At 38.7% G+C, this 17296-nt stretch overlaps 1 protein-coding gene across 1 annotated transcript in view; it reads left to right on the top strand.

Annotated features, from left to right (window-relative positions):
* Window positions 1–13151, top strand: part of Tspan7 (tetraspanin 7) — a 122646-nt gene extending 109495 nt beyond the window's left edge. The window contains exons 6-8 of the mRNA XM_026387568.2: window positions 6094–6177; window positions 11795–11867; window positions 12139–13151. Of these exons, the coding sequence (XP_026243353.1) occupies window positions 6094–6177; window positions 11795–11863 (153 nt within the window). The 3' untranslated portion in view covers window positions 11864–11867; window positions 12139–13151. The remainder of the gene's footprint in view (window positions 1–6093; window positions 6178–11794; window positions 11868–12138) is intronic.
* The last annotated feature ends 4145 nt before the right edge of the window (window positions 13152–17296 follow it).

Genomic DNA, 17296 nt, shown 5'->3' with positions numbered 1-17296 from the left:
GCGGTTGTGAATGTTTGGGAGGGCTTTGTTGTTTTTGTGAAATCTGACAACCTAGTTTACAAAGGATAGTCCAGGAGGCTGTCAGGTGTCTTCCTTTGTGGTCCTTGATTGCCTGGGAAAAGCACTTGAGGCTGCTCCCTTCTAAAAGAGAAAGAACTGTGGCTCAGATCAGCTTTCCACTGCTCTCCACAGACAGCTTCTACCATGCACAGTTATGAAGGTTCAGCAAGTGGTTCCTGTTAACCCTGATGCTTGTGTCAGACAGAGAATGTTGACTTTCTTCTTTCTGGGTATCTTTCTTCTGCTAATATACCATCTAAACATGAAATTATTTGCAGCTGGGTGCCAGTCTTTGGCAGGAAGAAGGGAGTGGAGTTGACAGACAGCATCTGCTTCTGCTAGGAGGGTGGCCCTTATTTTAGGGAGTTTGCCATTATAGGAAAAGAAATCAGCAACTCCAATTCAACTCACTGTCAACATCCTGAGTCTCAATGAAATCAGAGCGAAAAAAAAGATGGCTAAAAGAAATTTGAAAGTCAGTACATAGTGCAAATGATGGAAATGAAGTTTCTGTAGTTAGGGAAAAGGGAAATCAATTCTGTATTCTGCTTTGCAGAGAATATGATGAAGACATGACAACTATATGTGAAAGCTGTCTATATTCTCAAAGATTTTGAGAAATGTCATATGCCAAATGTGATTTAATGAACCAAAGGGGAGAAAATAAGCCTACTATTGAGTTTATCTGTGGTTATTCAGCCATGGGGCATATTTTTCTACTAAGATAAAATTCCAAAATTTTTTTTAGTGGGGGGTACTGGGGATTGAACCCAGGAGTGTTTTAACATTGAACTACATCCCTGGTCCTTTTTTTATTTGAGCATTATAATTATACATAGTATGGGTTCATTTTGACAAAATTATACATATAAGGAATTTTATTTCAGTCCTCATCCCCCCTCTTTCTTCCTATCCTTCTCCCTCCCCATCTTCTTCCTCTACTGATCTTCCTGTCATGCATTTATTTATTTATTTTTGATTGGTACTTGATACATATACATAAAGGTGAAATTCCCTCTGGTACATTTATGTATGCATATAACATGATTTTGTTAAGTACCACAACAGCGATTCAGCTGAAAAAGAAATTAAGAAAACCATCCCAGCCTTTTTCAGTTTTTATTTCAAGACAGGATCTTGCTAATTTGCTGAGGCTGTCCTCAAACTTATTGTCCTCCTTCTTCAACCTCCCGATTGGCTGGGATGATAGGCTATTCTTCTGATGTCTTCAAAATTCTATATGGTCTGGGCCAACTACTGAGATTACAGCCCTTCTCTCAACATTAGAATGTTAAGAGTGGTTACAGGGCTGGGGCTGGGGCTCAGTGGTAGAGCGCTTGCCTGGCATGTGTGAGGCACTGGGTTTGATTCTCAGCACCATGTAAAATAAAGAAAGAAAGAAAGAAAGAAAGGTCTATAAACAAGTTTAAAAAATTTTTAAAAAGAGGTGTTTACTATATTTCACCCATTTCATGTTGGTATTTGTAACATGGACACTGCAATGCATCTTTGCCATCCTGGAAGCTTTTTTGTCATTCTGGGCTTATTACTTTGCTATTGGCATGATTCAGTAAGATGCAATACTAAAAGCTACCTGTCTTGGCTAAGAGAATATCTGTTCTCAAACTTTTGGGGCTTCCTTCACCTCTCATTATTTAATTAGATTACTTTTGGCTTTTTTCATGAGTATCCCCACTGAACACCCATATGTGTCACTAGGCTGCCATTATATGGTGTGCCAAGCAGACCTGGCACGTGGTGGACACTCCAATTTATGGAAGGCAAGAGTGATATATGGCAATGAGATATTTGGCTCATGAGGCTGGTTTATAAAAGCAGAACTTACCAACGTTAGGTAAAAAATTTTTTTTTTCACCCAAACTTGCTCTTCTTTTTTCAAAGTAAAGGATCCAGAAATCATGAGCACAGGGTCTGGAGTCAAACTTAGTTTAAATTCTGCTTCAGCCAATTGTAGATTATGTGATCTTGATCAAGTTACTTGACCTTTCTTGATCTTTCTTTTCCCATCTGTAAAATGGGGATCATAATAGTTCCTGTCCCCTAGAGTTATTGGAAAGTATCAGGAGATTTGGTTTAAATTCATTAAAAATGAAAGAGATAAAGTATCTAAAGCATAGTGCCTCGTACAAAGGGTACTGTAATTGTTAACTGTGATGAAAAATGTCAACTGTGATATAAATGTGATCCTGATGATGACAATGATGAAATTTGTCTTCCTCTGTATTACACCATCTTTTGTTAGAAATGGTACATCAGGTCCTTATAGGGTGGATCTATTGTTAATATCTAAAAGAAAATTTGGGAGCATATCCTATAGTGTATCTATAATATTTACAGTAATTTCTAGAAAGAAATTTAATTGACAACCTACATATGGAACTTATTCCCCATCTTTCCATTGCAGGCCTATTTTGTATTTCTCTGGGCACCTAAAGTACTTGGAAGAGGTGCTTAACTTTTCTCTCACTGCCCTTGTATTCTCTAGCCTGGTTCCTCCAGAGAACAAAAAGTGGATGTACACTAAAATTTGTCTTTTGAGTTTCATTAGACATTCTCATTTAATGCCACAGAAATCTCTGAGACAAATTACTTCTCCTGTCTAGTTTTTATAGACCTCTCCAAAAGGGAATTGGTTATGGGGTAGAGAAAGTAACAGTAGGTGCTCATATATGCCAGCCCCCCTTCATTGACTTATTTTCCCTTAAGAACGTAACTACTGCTACATTCTAGCTGTATGGAGTCCTGTGGTGTAGATAGATGGGTCATTGATATAGATCTTTGGGTGTTTTGAACCCTACACTCTGATAGCACAGAAAGATGATTCTTAGCTTTTTCCTGGCAGCACAAGGAAACCTATGCTATCCAGATTACTTAGAGCAGGAGGGAGGAGGTGTGAACAGTTAACACAGGATATTTATCATTTATTTTGGGGGGCAGATTTATTTTTTTGGTTTTGCTACCAGATTTGGTTGGCTAATAGCATTGGCTGAACCCTACTCCATAAGAGTGCCTTGCCAGTTTGTAAGAGCAAGAAGAAGAAAGAGTTCTGCTTGACAGTTACAGAGATACCTCTTCCCAAAACCTGTCTGGTTCCATTCCTTAGTTCAAGTCTGCCACTTGCAGATGTTTTCCATTGGTGACTGTGTTGATTTAGACATGCTGAGAGGGTAAGCAAATTAACTGTTCTGTTTCTAGGTGTTTCCTAGGAGACTTAGCAACTCATGAGATTTATCTCATGCCTGAAAACCAGGCTTTCATATTAGGAAATTGAGAGAGATTATTGTGGGTAGATAAGAACACACTTTAGTGCAGAACTTAAGGTTGAATGTGAACATGGCCTGTGGTTGTAATATCAAAGCAGTTCTCACAGTCTGCAGAGGTATAGTGAGATTTGCAAAATGGGCCCTGAGTCCATGTGGTGAGTAACAGGAAAAAAAAAACCCAGAGATGGAAAACATTTATTTTGACATCACTTTCATCTTCTCATCTTGATTAATCCTATTACTGATATGATGCATTAATTTGCTTTCTTATTTGGAATACAAAATAGGAAACTTTCCTTACAGTGGAGTGCTTCTCAAACTTCAGTGGGTATGTATGTGAATCATCTGGAAATCTAGTTAAAAGTCATTAAATTAATTCTAAATAACCTGGGATGTGGCTAGTGCTGGTTCAGCAGGTCTAGGGGTAGGGCTTCCAATCGGGCAGTTCTTAAAGCTCCCAGGTGATGTGATACTACTCATTTAAGAACCACACATTTGAGGAGCAGGGTTTACAGAAAACTATTTTGCTACCACTGTACCAATACCAGGTACTTATTTCATTTTTCTGATTCTTTTCACTGGTTAGAGTGACCTTATTAAAAAAGAAGAATGGAGTAGAAATCATAATTTTGGGGGGTACTGGGGATTGAATTCAGGGGCACTCAACCACTGAGCCACATCCCCAGCCCTAGTTTGTATTTTATTTAGAGACAGGGCCTCACTGAGTTGCTCAGCACATCGCCAAATTGCTGAGGCTGGCTTTGAACTCATGATCCTCCTGCCTCAACCTCCTGAGCCACTGTGATTACAGGCACGCACCACTGCATCCTGAAGAAATTGAAATTTTAAAATAACATATTCAGCTTAAGTGTAGAATTGAGACCAGTGGTAGCGGGTGGAATCTGTGCTAACCCATTTTGCAGAAGAAGAAAACAACCCACATTACTTCTCTCTGAATGGTATTATCAGCTTGTGTTTCCATATTTTGAACTGACCTAACACTGGTGCTGGTCTGGAGTTCATTCCTTCACCTGACCATCACTGTGGGGAGAAGATATGGAAATGATGGCCAGCTCAACAAAATGCTATTTTAGCTGCTATACCATTTAGGATATTATTAGAATATCCACTTCTCTTCCTGCTGTGATTCTTTCCTAACCCAAACTCCTCTCCCTTCCACTACCTTTTAAAAAGTAGTACATCATTTCACTATTAAAAGTAAACACAGCAAACTTTTGCTAGAGAGAGTCAAGTTCCACAAGTCCCCAGAAACAATAATGTGCTACCCTTCATATTTGTGTCAGATAACCGATGAATGCAGATTGTGACTTGCATGGAAGCCACATGTCTACAACCACTGCTAAGTTAATGCACTTTTTGTCTGCAAACGGACTATGAATATAAAAACATCATTTCAAAGATAGGACATTGGCAGAATTTTCACAAGCTATGACAAATGTTAAATTAAGATTTGAATTTTAAAATAGGAGATACAGTGGGGTGTTTCTGTTCTTCAGATGTTGGCTACAACTTACTATGCCTTTCTCGATGAACAAGAACCACCTTTATCCGATTTATTGAATTTATGTCTTCATTTTTCACACACTGATACATTCAAGTTGAAGCCATTTATCAGAAAACTAGAAAAAGACCATGTCTTCCTAGCTGAATAAATCAATTCAGGGGATCTAGGTTGATTTGCTTAGTTTCAATTATATATATATATATATATATATATATATATATATATATATATATATATATATATATATATAATCTCCCCACACTCATATTCACACTCATACACTCCTATTACTGCCAGTTGACTTTAAATTTGGTGTTTTCCGCCTGGATTAGGTTAGTAAAATGTAATCTGGAATAACAACAACAACAAATTTGTTTAGCACTGTGATTGAACTCCAACCAGATCTTAAATAAAGGTAATTCACTTTCTTAGCATTAAAATTACATTAGAATTTGTGAAAATTGTTGACTTTAAGCATGCCATATAAAGATATTATAATGTGTTAAAGGGAAATTTACTTAGTTCTATGGATAAAGTTATTGACACTCAGAAAGGGGAAGTGACTTGTTCAAGGTTATGTACTAAATTTTGGAAAATATTACTCTAGAACATAGATTTTTCTCTACAAAAAACAAAATCTTAGCAGTTCCCTTAGGAAGAACCATAAAACTCCAGAGAGTTGGCAGATCTTCAAACACCTCCCTCTAACCAGATGATTTGTCTTTGTTTATCCAAGATTTTCTCATTCATTGTCAAAATGCTTGTGCCTATGTTTATGATACTTGGGTTTTCTGTTCAAGGATATAGAATGCCTTTTTATCTGTTTCCATTTACTTCTCTGCCTGTACAGTGTTTGCTTCATAGAGCTTACAGATTTCATGCTAAATTTAATCCTACTGAGACATTTGTAGATGAAATTATGTCTGGGATTTGTTTGAAAGTAACTCAGCCAGGGAATGGAAGTCAGGGATGTTTAGATGAAATAGGATTGACTATATATTAATTGTGATGTTAGGGGAAGTGTGGGGTGTGGGTTCATTGTACTGCTCTCTGTACTTTTTTGAACATTTGAATTTGTTTGAATGGAATTCCAGTATTTCCTAGGGTGAGTTGCAATTGTGTTTACCAAATTCAAGTCAAAGTATATGAGAGAATGTTGTAAGTGTGTATAACCCAGCCTAGACTGGCCAATACACATCTCTGAGACCCCTTCTCTGTTTCCAGGGTTGTTATGATCTGGTGACCAGTTTCATGGAGACGAACATGGGGATCATCGCTGGAGTGGCGTTTGGAATTGCATTCTCCCAGGTAACCTACCTACATCATCGCTCGATCTAGGTTCTCCCCTACCTCCAGCTCTGGTTTCCCTCCCTGGCCTCCACATTCTCAGCCTGCCATCCTGTGCCTAGGGGAAGGCTGATAGATGGGGTCAGAGCTCCTTGCTCGTTAGTCCTCAGGTCATCTGTTTATTGATTTTCCTTTTTCAACTTAAATGAAGTTTTGCCATCAAGGGAATATCGGTTACAGTTCAACTAATGACTAGCTCCAGAAAAACAACTTGCTTCTTCTGTAGGTCAAATTGAGGTTAACTGAACAAGGTGCTGGCTTAATTGGAGCATAAACAACTCAAAACATCAAATGGCTGATCCGGATTGGGGGGAGGTTTTTTGCTGGCTGACCTGTCCTTTTTTGTTCTTTCTTAGTTCCTGTGGATTATGCATGGCATTTTTCCTTTTAAAGAAAGCTCACATTTATCAAACTTCGTCTTGTGATCATTATTTTAATCTCTAGCTTTGACTATTCTGTTTCTTCAAAGAAAATCCACCTTTTGGGTATTCAGTTTTATATCCCCTCATTTCTATCCACCCTCTAAAAAAACAAAGGGAGAAATAATTATGCAGATTAAGTAAACCACACATATTAAAGAATGGAACAAGATTAAACTAGATCTGAAATGTAGTCTACTGCCACCAGGCAGGGTATTGCTCCACATGTTTCTGATCTCCTAGCAAAATGGTACATTCTAGCTATAATATTGCAATGGGCAGAAGGATCAGCATTTATACCTAGCAACCAAATAACAACTTTGTTTAACTGAGGCCTTTTTCAGATCAACAGATTATTTTCCAAGCAAAGCTCATTTAATATTGTCTCAATAATTTTTCCAGTGTTCTACTTACTATAGAGGTCATCTGCCCATCTGCACCCCTGTCCCTCCTGCTTAGCAATGCAGATGCACTTTAAATTTATTCAAGTTTGCTTCTAAAATTTTCTTCCCTGGATTGTATTTTTTAAATATTTTTATTAGTGTATTATAGCTATACACAATAGAGTTGATTTTGACGTAATCATATAAGCAGTACCTATTTCTTCCCCTGTCTGTCTCCTCCTCCCTCACTCTGTTCCCTTCCTCTTCTGTACTTGTTTTTCTTCTACATACTTATTTTTGGTATTTTATAGGAATATATACAGGTGGAATTCAGTGTGGTATACTGCATATGGAGAAAATTCTTACCTGCTACTCCTCCACCAGAGGATTAATATCCAGAATATAGAAAGAACTTTAAGAAAAACTCACAACATCAAAATCCAAAGAAACCAATCAATAAATGGGTTCTTCAGAAGAACTGAAGAGACATTTCTGAAAAGAAGAAATAGAAATGGCTAAGAAATATATGAAAAAAATGTTCAACATTCCTAGCAATCAGGGAAATACAAATCAAAACTATGTTGAGGCCAGTGGTACACACCTGTAATCCCAGCAACTCAGAGGCTGAGGCAGGTGGATTGCAAGTTCAAAGCCAGCCTCAGCAATTTGGCAAGGCATTAAGCAACTCAGTGAGACCCTGTCTCTAAATAAAATATTTAAGAAGGGGGCTGGGGTGTGGCTCAGTGGTTAAGTACCTCTGGGTTCAATCCCTGGTACCAAAAAAACAAACAAACATGCAAAAACACTACATTGAGATTTCATCTCACTCCTAAAACGATTGTTGAAATATTTAATGTACAGAAACATGCCTGAATTGTAAGTTTACAGCTTAATAAATGATCACAAAATGAATAGACCTGTGTAGCCCTTGCATAGATCAAGGAAAAGAACCATAGCCTGGTGGTTTGTTCTTGTGAGTTACAGAGCTTAGCTGCAGAGAAGTAGAAATGTGTTTCTTCCTAAGCAGTTACTAAAAACCTGCGTGACATTTCATCTCACAAGAGCATGCAGACTTAGTCAATATAAGTACATTTCTTGCTGCAGTTTCAAAATTCTCTTTTAGCACACTTCATTGTTCTTGTAGCTCATGAAGTGAATTAAACCCTCAGCATGCTAACACACAGACAAACCAGAGTGGGTCACAAACACCACAATGTACACAGCCTCCAAAGACATTTCAAAGGGTTGACTGCCCTGAAGTTTCCTGTAGTTTGCTATAATGTTTCAACAGTAACATCCAGTAGCATCTCTGTCATGACTGCAGGGGACATTTTAGTGTATCCAAAACCTTGTGACTGATTCAAATGTGCAGGATACATTTGAAAGTCTTGAACATACAGTTTCCTTAACACATTTATATGTAGCATCAGGTTAACACCAGGAAGACAGACTTCTGTTTAGTTTGGGAAGAGGACTGTCCCCTTGGAGGGAAAAAAATATCACTAAAGTCTCTTCTTGTGGCTTCCCTAGAAAAATAAAGGGACATGATGCAGTTATGAGATTCCAGATTCACTGAGGAGACAAACACCTCAGTGAATCTGGAATCTCATGGATAAAGCATCTTATTATGCAAGGATATCTCCACACATGTGGCCTTCCTTGAGTGTATCCATGGTGGAGAGCAGGATCCAGTTTTCATTAGAGATGAAATCGAGTCATATAGGTCCTTCTCTAAGGCGTGAAGAATCTGATGAATAGCTATTCTCCACTCTTCTTTCACACATCCCTAAGAAGGAATTTATGCATAGAGAAATGATTAGCTGGCCTGTTGCACATTAATCTCTGCTGCCTTCAAGAAATCCTTGACATGGTTGAATATAATTGTGGCATGCTGGGAGGAGAAGAGCTTTGGACCTAAGAAACCCCAAACAGAAACACTGTGCAACAAGCTTAGGTGTCATCAATGTACCACATAGCTGTTGGGATGAGAAAAGAAAATACAAAGCCCAGTGATGATATCTCTCAGCCAGTACCACTTACCCACAAGGTGAGGCTTGTCCAGCAGAACAGAGACTTTGAGACCTACCGTGCTCAACTTGGGACTTTCTCCAGCCAGATGCACTACCAACTGTAGCTGTTTATGGTACCAGCAGATTCGGGGTTCCTGGAAGCCAAAGTTAGTTTTCAGATCCCCTGGGATGATGGTAGCCACTTACCATGTGCCTGTTTAGGAAGATCCAGCCCTATTGATCCGTGACCTAGAAGCAAAGCTTTAGTTACATTTGTTCATAAATTTTACAGCCAGAGTTATAGTAAATCTCACAAATGTTGACTGATGTTGATGAAACTATTGTGCCTTGGCCTTCCTGTAATAAAGAAGGATCTACTATGTAAAGGCCCAAGTGGGTAGGAAATAACAGAGCTCTCCCTTTCTTTTTCCCTCACCCCCCACTTCACTGTCTCCTTCTCCTGGCCCTCTCTTGGGACATCAGTGCTGTCACCTGTTGGAAGAAACTAGCCTCGAATATCTGTTGTCTCAGAGATTAAAGATGGTATCAAATACAAGGGAAACTAGGCCAAGTCTAGTCTTTTAATAGAGTGCAAGAACTTTTTCCCCCTGTTAGCTATTTTGGCCAACTTAAAACTCTTGTTAGGACAGCAGGGTTTGGTCAATCATTTAATGCTTCTCTCCCCAAGCTCCCATGGCCTTTGACCTATCAAGGAAAAGCCCATCTGTCAGGATTTGATGGACAGGTCCTGCTGCCCTATAAATTATAGCAGGAGGTTGCACATCTTTGAATATGATACTTCTTCCTTATGTCTTTGGCAGCTACTCTTTCAAGAGGGCTTGAGGCAGGAGAGATCATGCATGTTCACACCTTTCTCCTAGTACCTTACATAGTCTAGAAGTCATGGGGTACTGAGCCTGAACACTGGTATTATTCACTTTGTGACATTATGTATGGACTACCTCTGTAGTTTGGGGGAAGATTCCTCAACCTCCCCTAAATCTGTTTTCAATAGACTCTTTATTACAACCCTGTGCAATATTATAATCCCAACTTTCCAGATATGCCTGAACACATGTGATGTGCCCCCAATACTTACTTAGTTTTTAGCTGGAATCTAATTTTTTTGACACTATCAATTATTTTCTGGATATGCTGGTCCTGGAAAATGGCAGTTAAGATAAAAAGTGACAAGTTTTAAAGTTCAAAGTCTTTACACTTATGGGGGAATTTTAGATTCTCATTTGACAGAATAGTCTGAAGGATACAGCCATGATACCTTTGGCCACTTGGCAGTACATGATGTATATATTTTGTGCCATGGAATGTTCTTAGCCAGAGAGCCTTGACAGGAGATTGTGTGGGCCCAGTAAGTTGATGAGTTTTCCTTACCTGTTAGAAGTTGTAGGTTGCATATTTCAATACACAATTTTCATTTTTAGAGGTAAGGTAATTATTGGAGACTGGAACCTATACTGTTAAGCTAAAAGCCAGGAAAATAGAATTCAAGGGTCACGCTGACCAATAGTACAGACTAGCATGGCCACAGGAATTTTGTCTATAAGATAAGGGTAACTAGGTAGAATGGATGAGTGGTTCCTTCCTCTGGAGGGCTTACTAAGGTTCCAGTTTCAGGGCTTCACCCCAAAATTTCCAATTCAGCACGTCTGAGAATGTGTATTTCTAACAAAATCCATGCTGTTGATTCTGGGACCACATGTGGAATGACACTGTCACAGATTATCTCTAAAGGTCATTCCCCACCTCTGATCTAATAAAATGTGCCCAGTTGCTTAAATAGAAGGGACTGTATTGGCCCAGCCAAAGCTGCCTCTGTGCTCAAGTGTACTATTGGGCTCCCATCCAAAGAATGCTGATCCTCCAGATTCATGAATGAGAATTTTGTTTCTAATGAGCAGAGAGCAAGATGTGCGTAAGGGTTTGGCAGTATCACAGCCATTTTTATCACATGCACCTGTGCCACAGGTTAGGCCAAGGCACAAAGACAGGTAGAAGACTGGGGCCTTCTGAGAAGGTGGAAGTACTCTGTGACTGGTTGTTTTTGGGCCCCAGAAAGAGTAGGAGGCGTACCCTGGGTGAGGATGATTCCATTTAGGCCTAAGATAGCTATATGGTCGAGAGACAAAGAGAATGTAAAGCCCCACTGTCCTCTTTCCCCATGACTTTTTCTTACCTCACAAGCAAATGAACCTAGTCAAGAATAGTGTCTCTGTTGCTGTCACAAGGAAACAACTATTATTCTGTCAGCTAAGTTTGACTAGAGTATCATGTTATATTGAGCAATTTTCCAAATGCATGTGCTTATGGCTTTGAATTAAATTTTGGCCTTTTAGTTAATATCTTACTAATTCCGTGTTACTTGATTTTTTTTTCATTACTCTCATAACATGAACAGATTTTAATACTACTTAGAATCAAAAGTTGTTCTTAACTGACCAGAGCAAGCTTCTTCTGGAACCCTGTGGCCAGTTCCAGAACTTCAGTTGACTGTGTAGCCTTCCTCCAGCTTAGTTCCCACAATTGAAATCTGGTTTCTTCTTTATCTCTAGCGTCCTTTCCCTGGTCACATAATGGAAACCCTCAGTCCCTCCATTGCTAAAAATTACATCTAGATATAGCCATATATCAAAATATATTACATCCCATAAATATATTTAATCATTATGTATCAACTTAAAATGTTTAATTAAAAATTACATCTGATGTGACTTGAATGTCTCCTTTTTGTTTGTCTCCCTGGCAACAGTTGATTGGCATGTTGCTGGCCTGCTGTCTGTCCCGGTTCATCACGGCCAATCAGTATGAGATGGTGTAAGAAGGTGAGTGACAATGGGGAGTGCTGGACTTGGTGGGTGTCCCTGGACTACTGCCATATACCCTTCAGCCAACTCTGCAAGAGGACTGCCTGGCCACTTAAATACCTGTTCTGGGTGGCACTTGTCCATAGGCAGAAATCTCATTTCCCAGGTGCTGGGAGGAGGTGCGCTGGGTGCTATTGCATAAAATATGGAAATGTTCTTTTCAGCATGTTACCTTTTTGTTCAAGTCCTTATTAATGGTGAATCACTTGTGTTTTAATTTCTCTCTCAGTCTTTCAAGAGCGATGGAATAAGAGACCTGTTTTAAAAAGGAACTGCAGCAATCTCTGAAAGACTTCCAAAGAATGTTAGAGCACAGTACATAATACACCTGCCCTGCTCCTGCTACCCCTACCCCAAATCCTACCCACCCACCCCCTGCGTGCAACTGACACTCCTACCCAGTCTCTCTCATCTTTCCACCGGCATCATGTGTAGTGTCCATCTTGTGAAGCCCTGTTGTGCCACAGAGTGTAGCCAGGCCCCCTGCGGCTAGTCCTAGTGATCCCTGCCCTGAGGCCCCATGCGTGCCAGCTCCTTCACGTGTACTTGGTCCACCTGCAGCTCATCGTAGGTCACTGGTTATCACACCATCACTGGCCCCTTGGAGTCCTGCATGTAGTATGGGAAACTCCTGTTAGCCCCTGACCGTGGTGGATAAATGCCACATACCTTTACGTAGATAAGCAGATGCTAGTTATCTGTTCTTTTGACTTAATCTCATTTGGTTTAGTTTTCCCTTTACTAAAATGCTTTCCTACCTTCTTTAAGCTGCCTAGGACAGGTAAAGAGACACACTAGTAATTGTTCCTACGGAGAAGAAAGCATGTGTCACGCATGAGGATATGGTCTTGGAGCGTTAGGTAGCCTCCTTGCTCGTTATTGTTCCATACCTGGGTATGTAGAGACAGTTTAGTGCGCCTATGCCTCTCAGTTGAAACCTGTATAATCCTGTTACAATGCTGTTGTTGCTTCCTGTGAAGGCAATGATATTACTTTTGTTTTTCCCCAATGAATTGCTGTTGTGTTACTTTACTTCTTCTTCTTGTATTTTTCCTGTATTTTTTTTTTCTTGCATTGACATTACAGACTTTAAGGACCTCATCAGATCAATTGAAAAATGAGTGTGAAGGGGGAACAAAAGTCAAAATATTTTTAAAAGATCTTTAAAAATAATGCCTCTGTCTAGCATGCCAACACGAATGCATTGATATTGTGAACATTTGTGATATATGTATTAATAAATAGAGCAATTACAAATGGTTGTGTTGTGATTCTGTTCTTTAGTTGTTATGATTTTTTTTTTTTTTTTGGTACTAGGGACTGAACCCAGGGGTGCTTAACCAATGAGACGCATCCCAAGCCCTTTTTTATATTTTATTTACGCATAAAATAAAGGGCTTGGACAAAGTCTCAGTGAGTTGCTTGAGCCTTACTAAGTTGCTGAGGCAGGCTTTGAACTCTCCATCCTCCTTCCTCATCCTCTTGAGCCACTAGGATTACAGATGTGAACCACCATGCCTGACTGTTATAACAATTTTTGAACACACATTTCCATTCCATCCTGTTCCTCTGGGTATTGGAGGTGGCCCACCTTACATGCAGACCCAACCCCACACAGATGCTCCAACCCCACCAAAATAGCATGGAGCAGCCAAAAAACTGATGGGTTAGTTTTTATTATTATTCTTATTATTATGGACATTTCAGAAACTTGAATCATTCATCACGGATGGGATAGATTGTTGGCTGCAAAAATAGAGCCTTTGTATTATTTCAGGCCTCTGCAATCCACGAAATAAATAAGATTTTAGCAGGGTTCTTTAAAGTCTGAATTTCATTTAAAAAGCCAATAAGCATCTATTCTTTCTTTCATCATTTCTAATGAGCATATATTCTTCCCTTCCTTCTTCCTTCTCTGGGTTGGATTGAATAAATGCAATCTGAACAACAATTCAGTTGTCCCAGTGCCCTAATTTGTACTCAAGTATAAAATGCTTACACTTGATTTAAAGAGCATTTTAACAATAGGTGGAGTATAATATGTTATCTGCAATCATTTTTTTTCTTCTTGATGATTCATGAAAAAAAAATAAAATCCAGTAAAAGCATAAAATGATCTGTTCCCAAATGAATAGATCTAAAAAGCTCCCTCTTGAGGAGGGACAGGAAAGGGAAGGAAATGCAGAATGAATTTGACAAAATGATGCTATGTGCACATATAAGTATTCCACAGTGAGTTCCACCTTTATGTACATCTATAAAGCACTAATTAAAAATAAATAGTTGGGGGAAAGCCTCCCTCTTCTCTGTAGAATGAGTTTTATTTAAGGTGGAGATGGTTTTCTAACTATATGCATTTTTTCACCTGAACTCTGTGTGAGCTAAACCCTACAAGACTTATAGAGAGCACTGCCCAAACCTTCAGAAGTTTCTTCTTCAATAGCCCAGCATTTTTGGAGAATCAAGGAGAGATATTGTGTGCAAACTTACATATCTCAGAACGTTTCAATTTCACTTAAAAATTTCCATTCTATATTGAAATGCAGCTTTTTTGTAAAATCCTAAATAGAGCCCAACCCAAGGCTCATCTTTTTGCAAACCATGCATTTATTGGTAAACTTGGGTAAGACAGCTATATATTTTCTAAATTAAATTCAGATTTCTATATTACATACTTTTACATTGTTAAATTTACTTCAAAACTGTAGTAATCATGTTTCAACTCTGAGTGTCTTGTGTGTAATGTATATCCCTCCTTCAATGAAATTTGAAAAATGTAAATTGGAATACTGAAATACCTTTTCCTCCTTTTTTTTTTTTTGGTACCAGGGATTGAACCCAGGGGCACTTAACCACTGAGCCACGTCCCCACCTCTATTTTATATTTTATTTAGAGACAGGGTCTTGCTGAGTTGCTTAGGGCCTCGCTAAGTTGCTGAGGCTGGCTTTGAACTCATGATCCTCCTGCCTCAGCCTCCTGAGCTGCTGGGATTATAGACATGCACCACTGCACCTAGCACCTTTTCCTCTTTTTGAAGTACAATATTGCATATGGTAAAGTGCACAAAATATTAAATATACAGCTTGGAGTTTTACATATATAGAAACCAGTATAACCAGACAAGATACAGAATATTTTTAGCACTTCTGAAGTTTCCCTTGTGCCCCTTTTAGTCAGCAACCCCTAGACACCTGCCTCCATCCAGTAGCAGCTATTTCTGTGCATTGTATTACCATAGATTTATTTTATCTGTTCTCAGACTTCATATAAATAGAATCATAGGTACAGACTGGTTCTTTTGTCATCTTCTGTCTGAAAGAGTGACATGGTGAACATAAACAAGGTCTTATTTTCATTGCCATGTGGGATTCTGCTCTGAATATAGCATTATGCACCTATTATACTACTGCTAGACATTTACATTGTTTTCAGGTTTGGGTTACTATGGACAGAGCTGCAGCAGGCATTATGGGATATGCTTTCTGATGCATATAAACACACACACACTGAATTACTCAGAAATACACTATGTTTAGCTTTATGTTTAACATTTTTTTTCCCAAATGATTGTACTCATTTATACTCCCACCAGTAAGGTTATAAAAAAATCTGGTCATTTTACATTCTCATCAACACTTGCTGTTCTGTTTTATTTAAGCCATTTAGTGGGTGGATAGTGGTATGTTTTTGTTTTTTATTTTTTAGTTGTAGGTGGACATGATATCTTTATTTCATTTTTATGTGGTGCTGAGGATTGAACCCAGTGCCTCACGTGTGCTAGGCTAGCACTCTACCACTGAGCCACAACCCCAGCCCCTGTAGAAACTCTTTATATATTCTGGATAGAAGTTCTTTCTTGCATGTGTGGATTGTAGCTGCTTCCTCCCCACCTCTGACTTATCTTTCCGAGTACAGTCAGTTCTTGAGTAATACTACTATCGTCTAATCTGGATTTTCTTCTAGATTTAGAATCCCTGGATTTTTATTTCTTGGAGGAGGCAAAGAGGTGGCCTTTGTTTCCTAATATAACCTAAATGTGTAAAAATAAGCTGATTAACACAAAAATGACCCAAGAACAGATAAATGAACTAGCTGTAGTAGCTCTCTGCAACAAATAGTATTCAATATGTATGCATAGAAGTTTTGACCTAGAGCTAGAGTTGTGGCTCAGTGGTAGAGCGCTTACTAGCATGTGAGGCACTGGGATCAATTCTCAGCACCACATAAAAATAAATAAATAAGGTCCATCAACAACTAAAAAAATATTGAAAAAAGGAGTTTTGACCTATTTTATGATGTTTCCAGGGAATCATCATTGAATTCAAAACTGATTATTTGAAGACTTACTGGATTTAGACCATGGGATATGTGAAGAAGAGTAAAATATTCACTTTCAAACAATATTGATTAATTTCCATATACTTAGCAAATTGTGGAAGCTGATTGTCTTTCTACCAGAATAATTCAGGTTTGTACAGTTGATGGTGAAAAGGCTAATATAATATCTTCTATAAATGCAACTGCATTAGTTAGCTATTTATTGCTTTATAATAAGGTACTCCATCACTTAACAGTTTAAAATAACAAACATTTATTATCATAATTTTTGTAGATCAGGAATCAAGGTATGGTTTAGCTGGATGCCTCTGGCTCTCAAGTACTTTCATGAGTCAAGCCATTGTTTAGGACCATAATCTCCTGTGAAGGCTCAACTTGGGTTAGAGGAATGAGTTCCTGGGCTCATCCACTTGGTTGGGGACAGCCCTTGGTTCCTTGCCATGTGGGCCTTTCCACAGGGCTACGCCAAGGCTTAACACTGATTCACCCCAGGATGAACAATCAAAGAGATAGTGTTCAAGACAGAAGCCACTGTTTTATAACCTAAACTGTAAAGTGACAGGCTATCACTTTCTTAGTATTGTATATATTGGAAATCAGGGAAGAAGTGCAGCCCACGAATAGGGGGAAAGGATTATACAAGGCTCTGACTATCAGGAGGCTGTGATCATTGGGCATCTCCTAGGAGGCAGCGTGCCACAACTATATTTGATTTGCTTTCCTTTGGAACTTATTCAAAGTCTCACATATTTAACTCACTAGAGAATGGCAAGCAACTAAGCAAATAAGTTGACACTCCACTCTCATTGATCTTGGTGTTTTCCATTTCTTTCATGGCTAGCCAAGGCTTTTTTGGCATCACCTCAAATCTCTTTAAGAATTAGAAGTCGTGATAGCAAAATCAAATGCTGCAAGTTTTCATAAATATCAAAAATATTTTTCATTTTCTTGGAAAATTTCCTAGTTTCTAGATATCTACTTTCTCCTTTAAAAATCTAGTAATTATCTCAATTCTGTATTACCATATATCTCATGGTAAAGGAGCCCT

This window comes from Urocitellus parryii, chromosome X (assembly GCF_045843805.1).
Source record: "Urocitellus parryii isolate mUroPar1 chromosome X, mUroPar1.hap1, whole genome shotgun sequence".
In the NCBI taxonomy this organism is placed as follows: Eukaryota; Metazoa; Chordata; class Mammalia; order Rodentia; family Sciuridae; genus Urocitellus; species Urocitellus parryii.
Note: the sequence above shows the minus strand (reverse complement) of the source record. Positions and strands in the feature narration are given on the sequence as shown.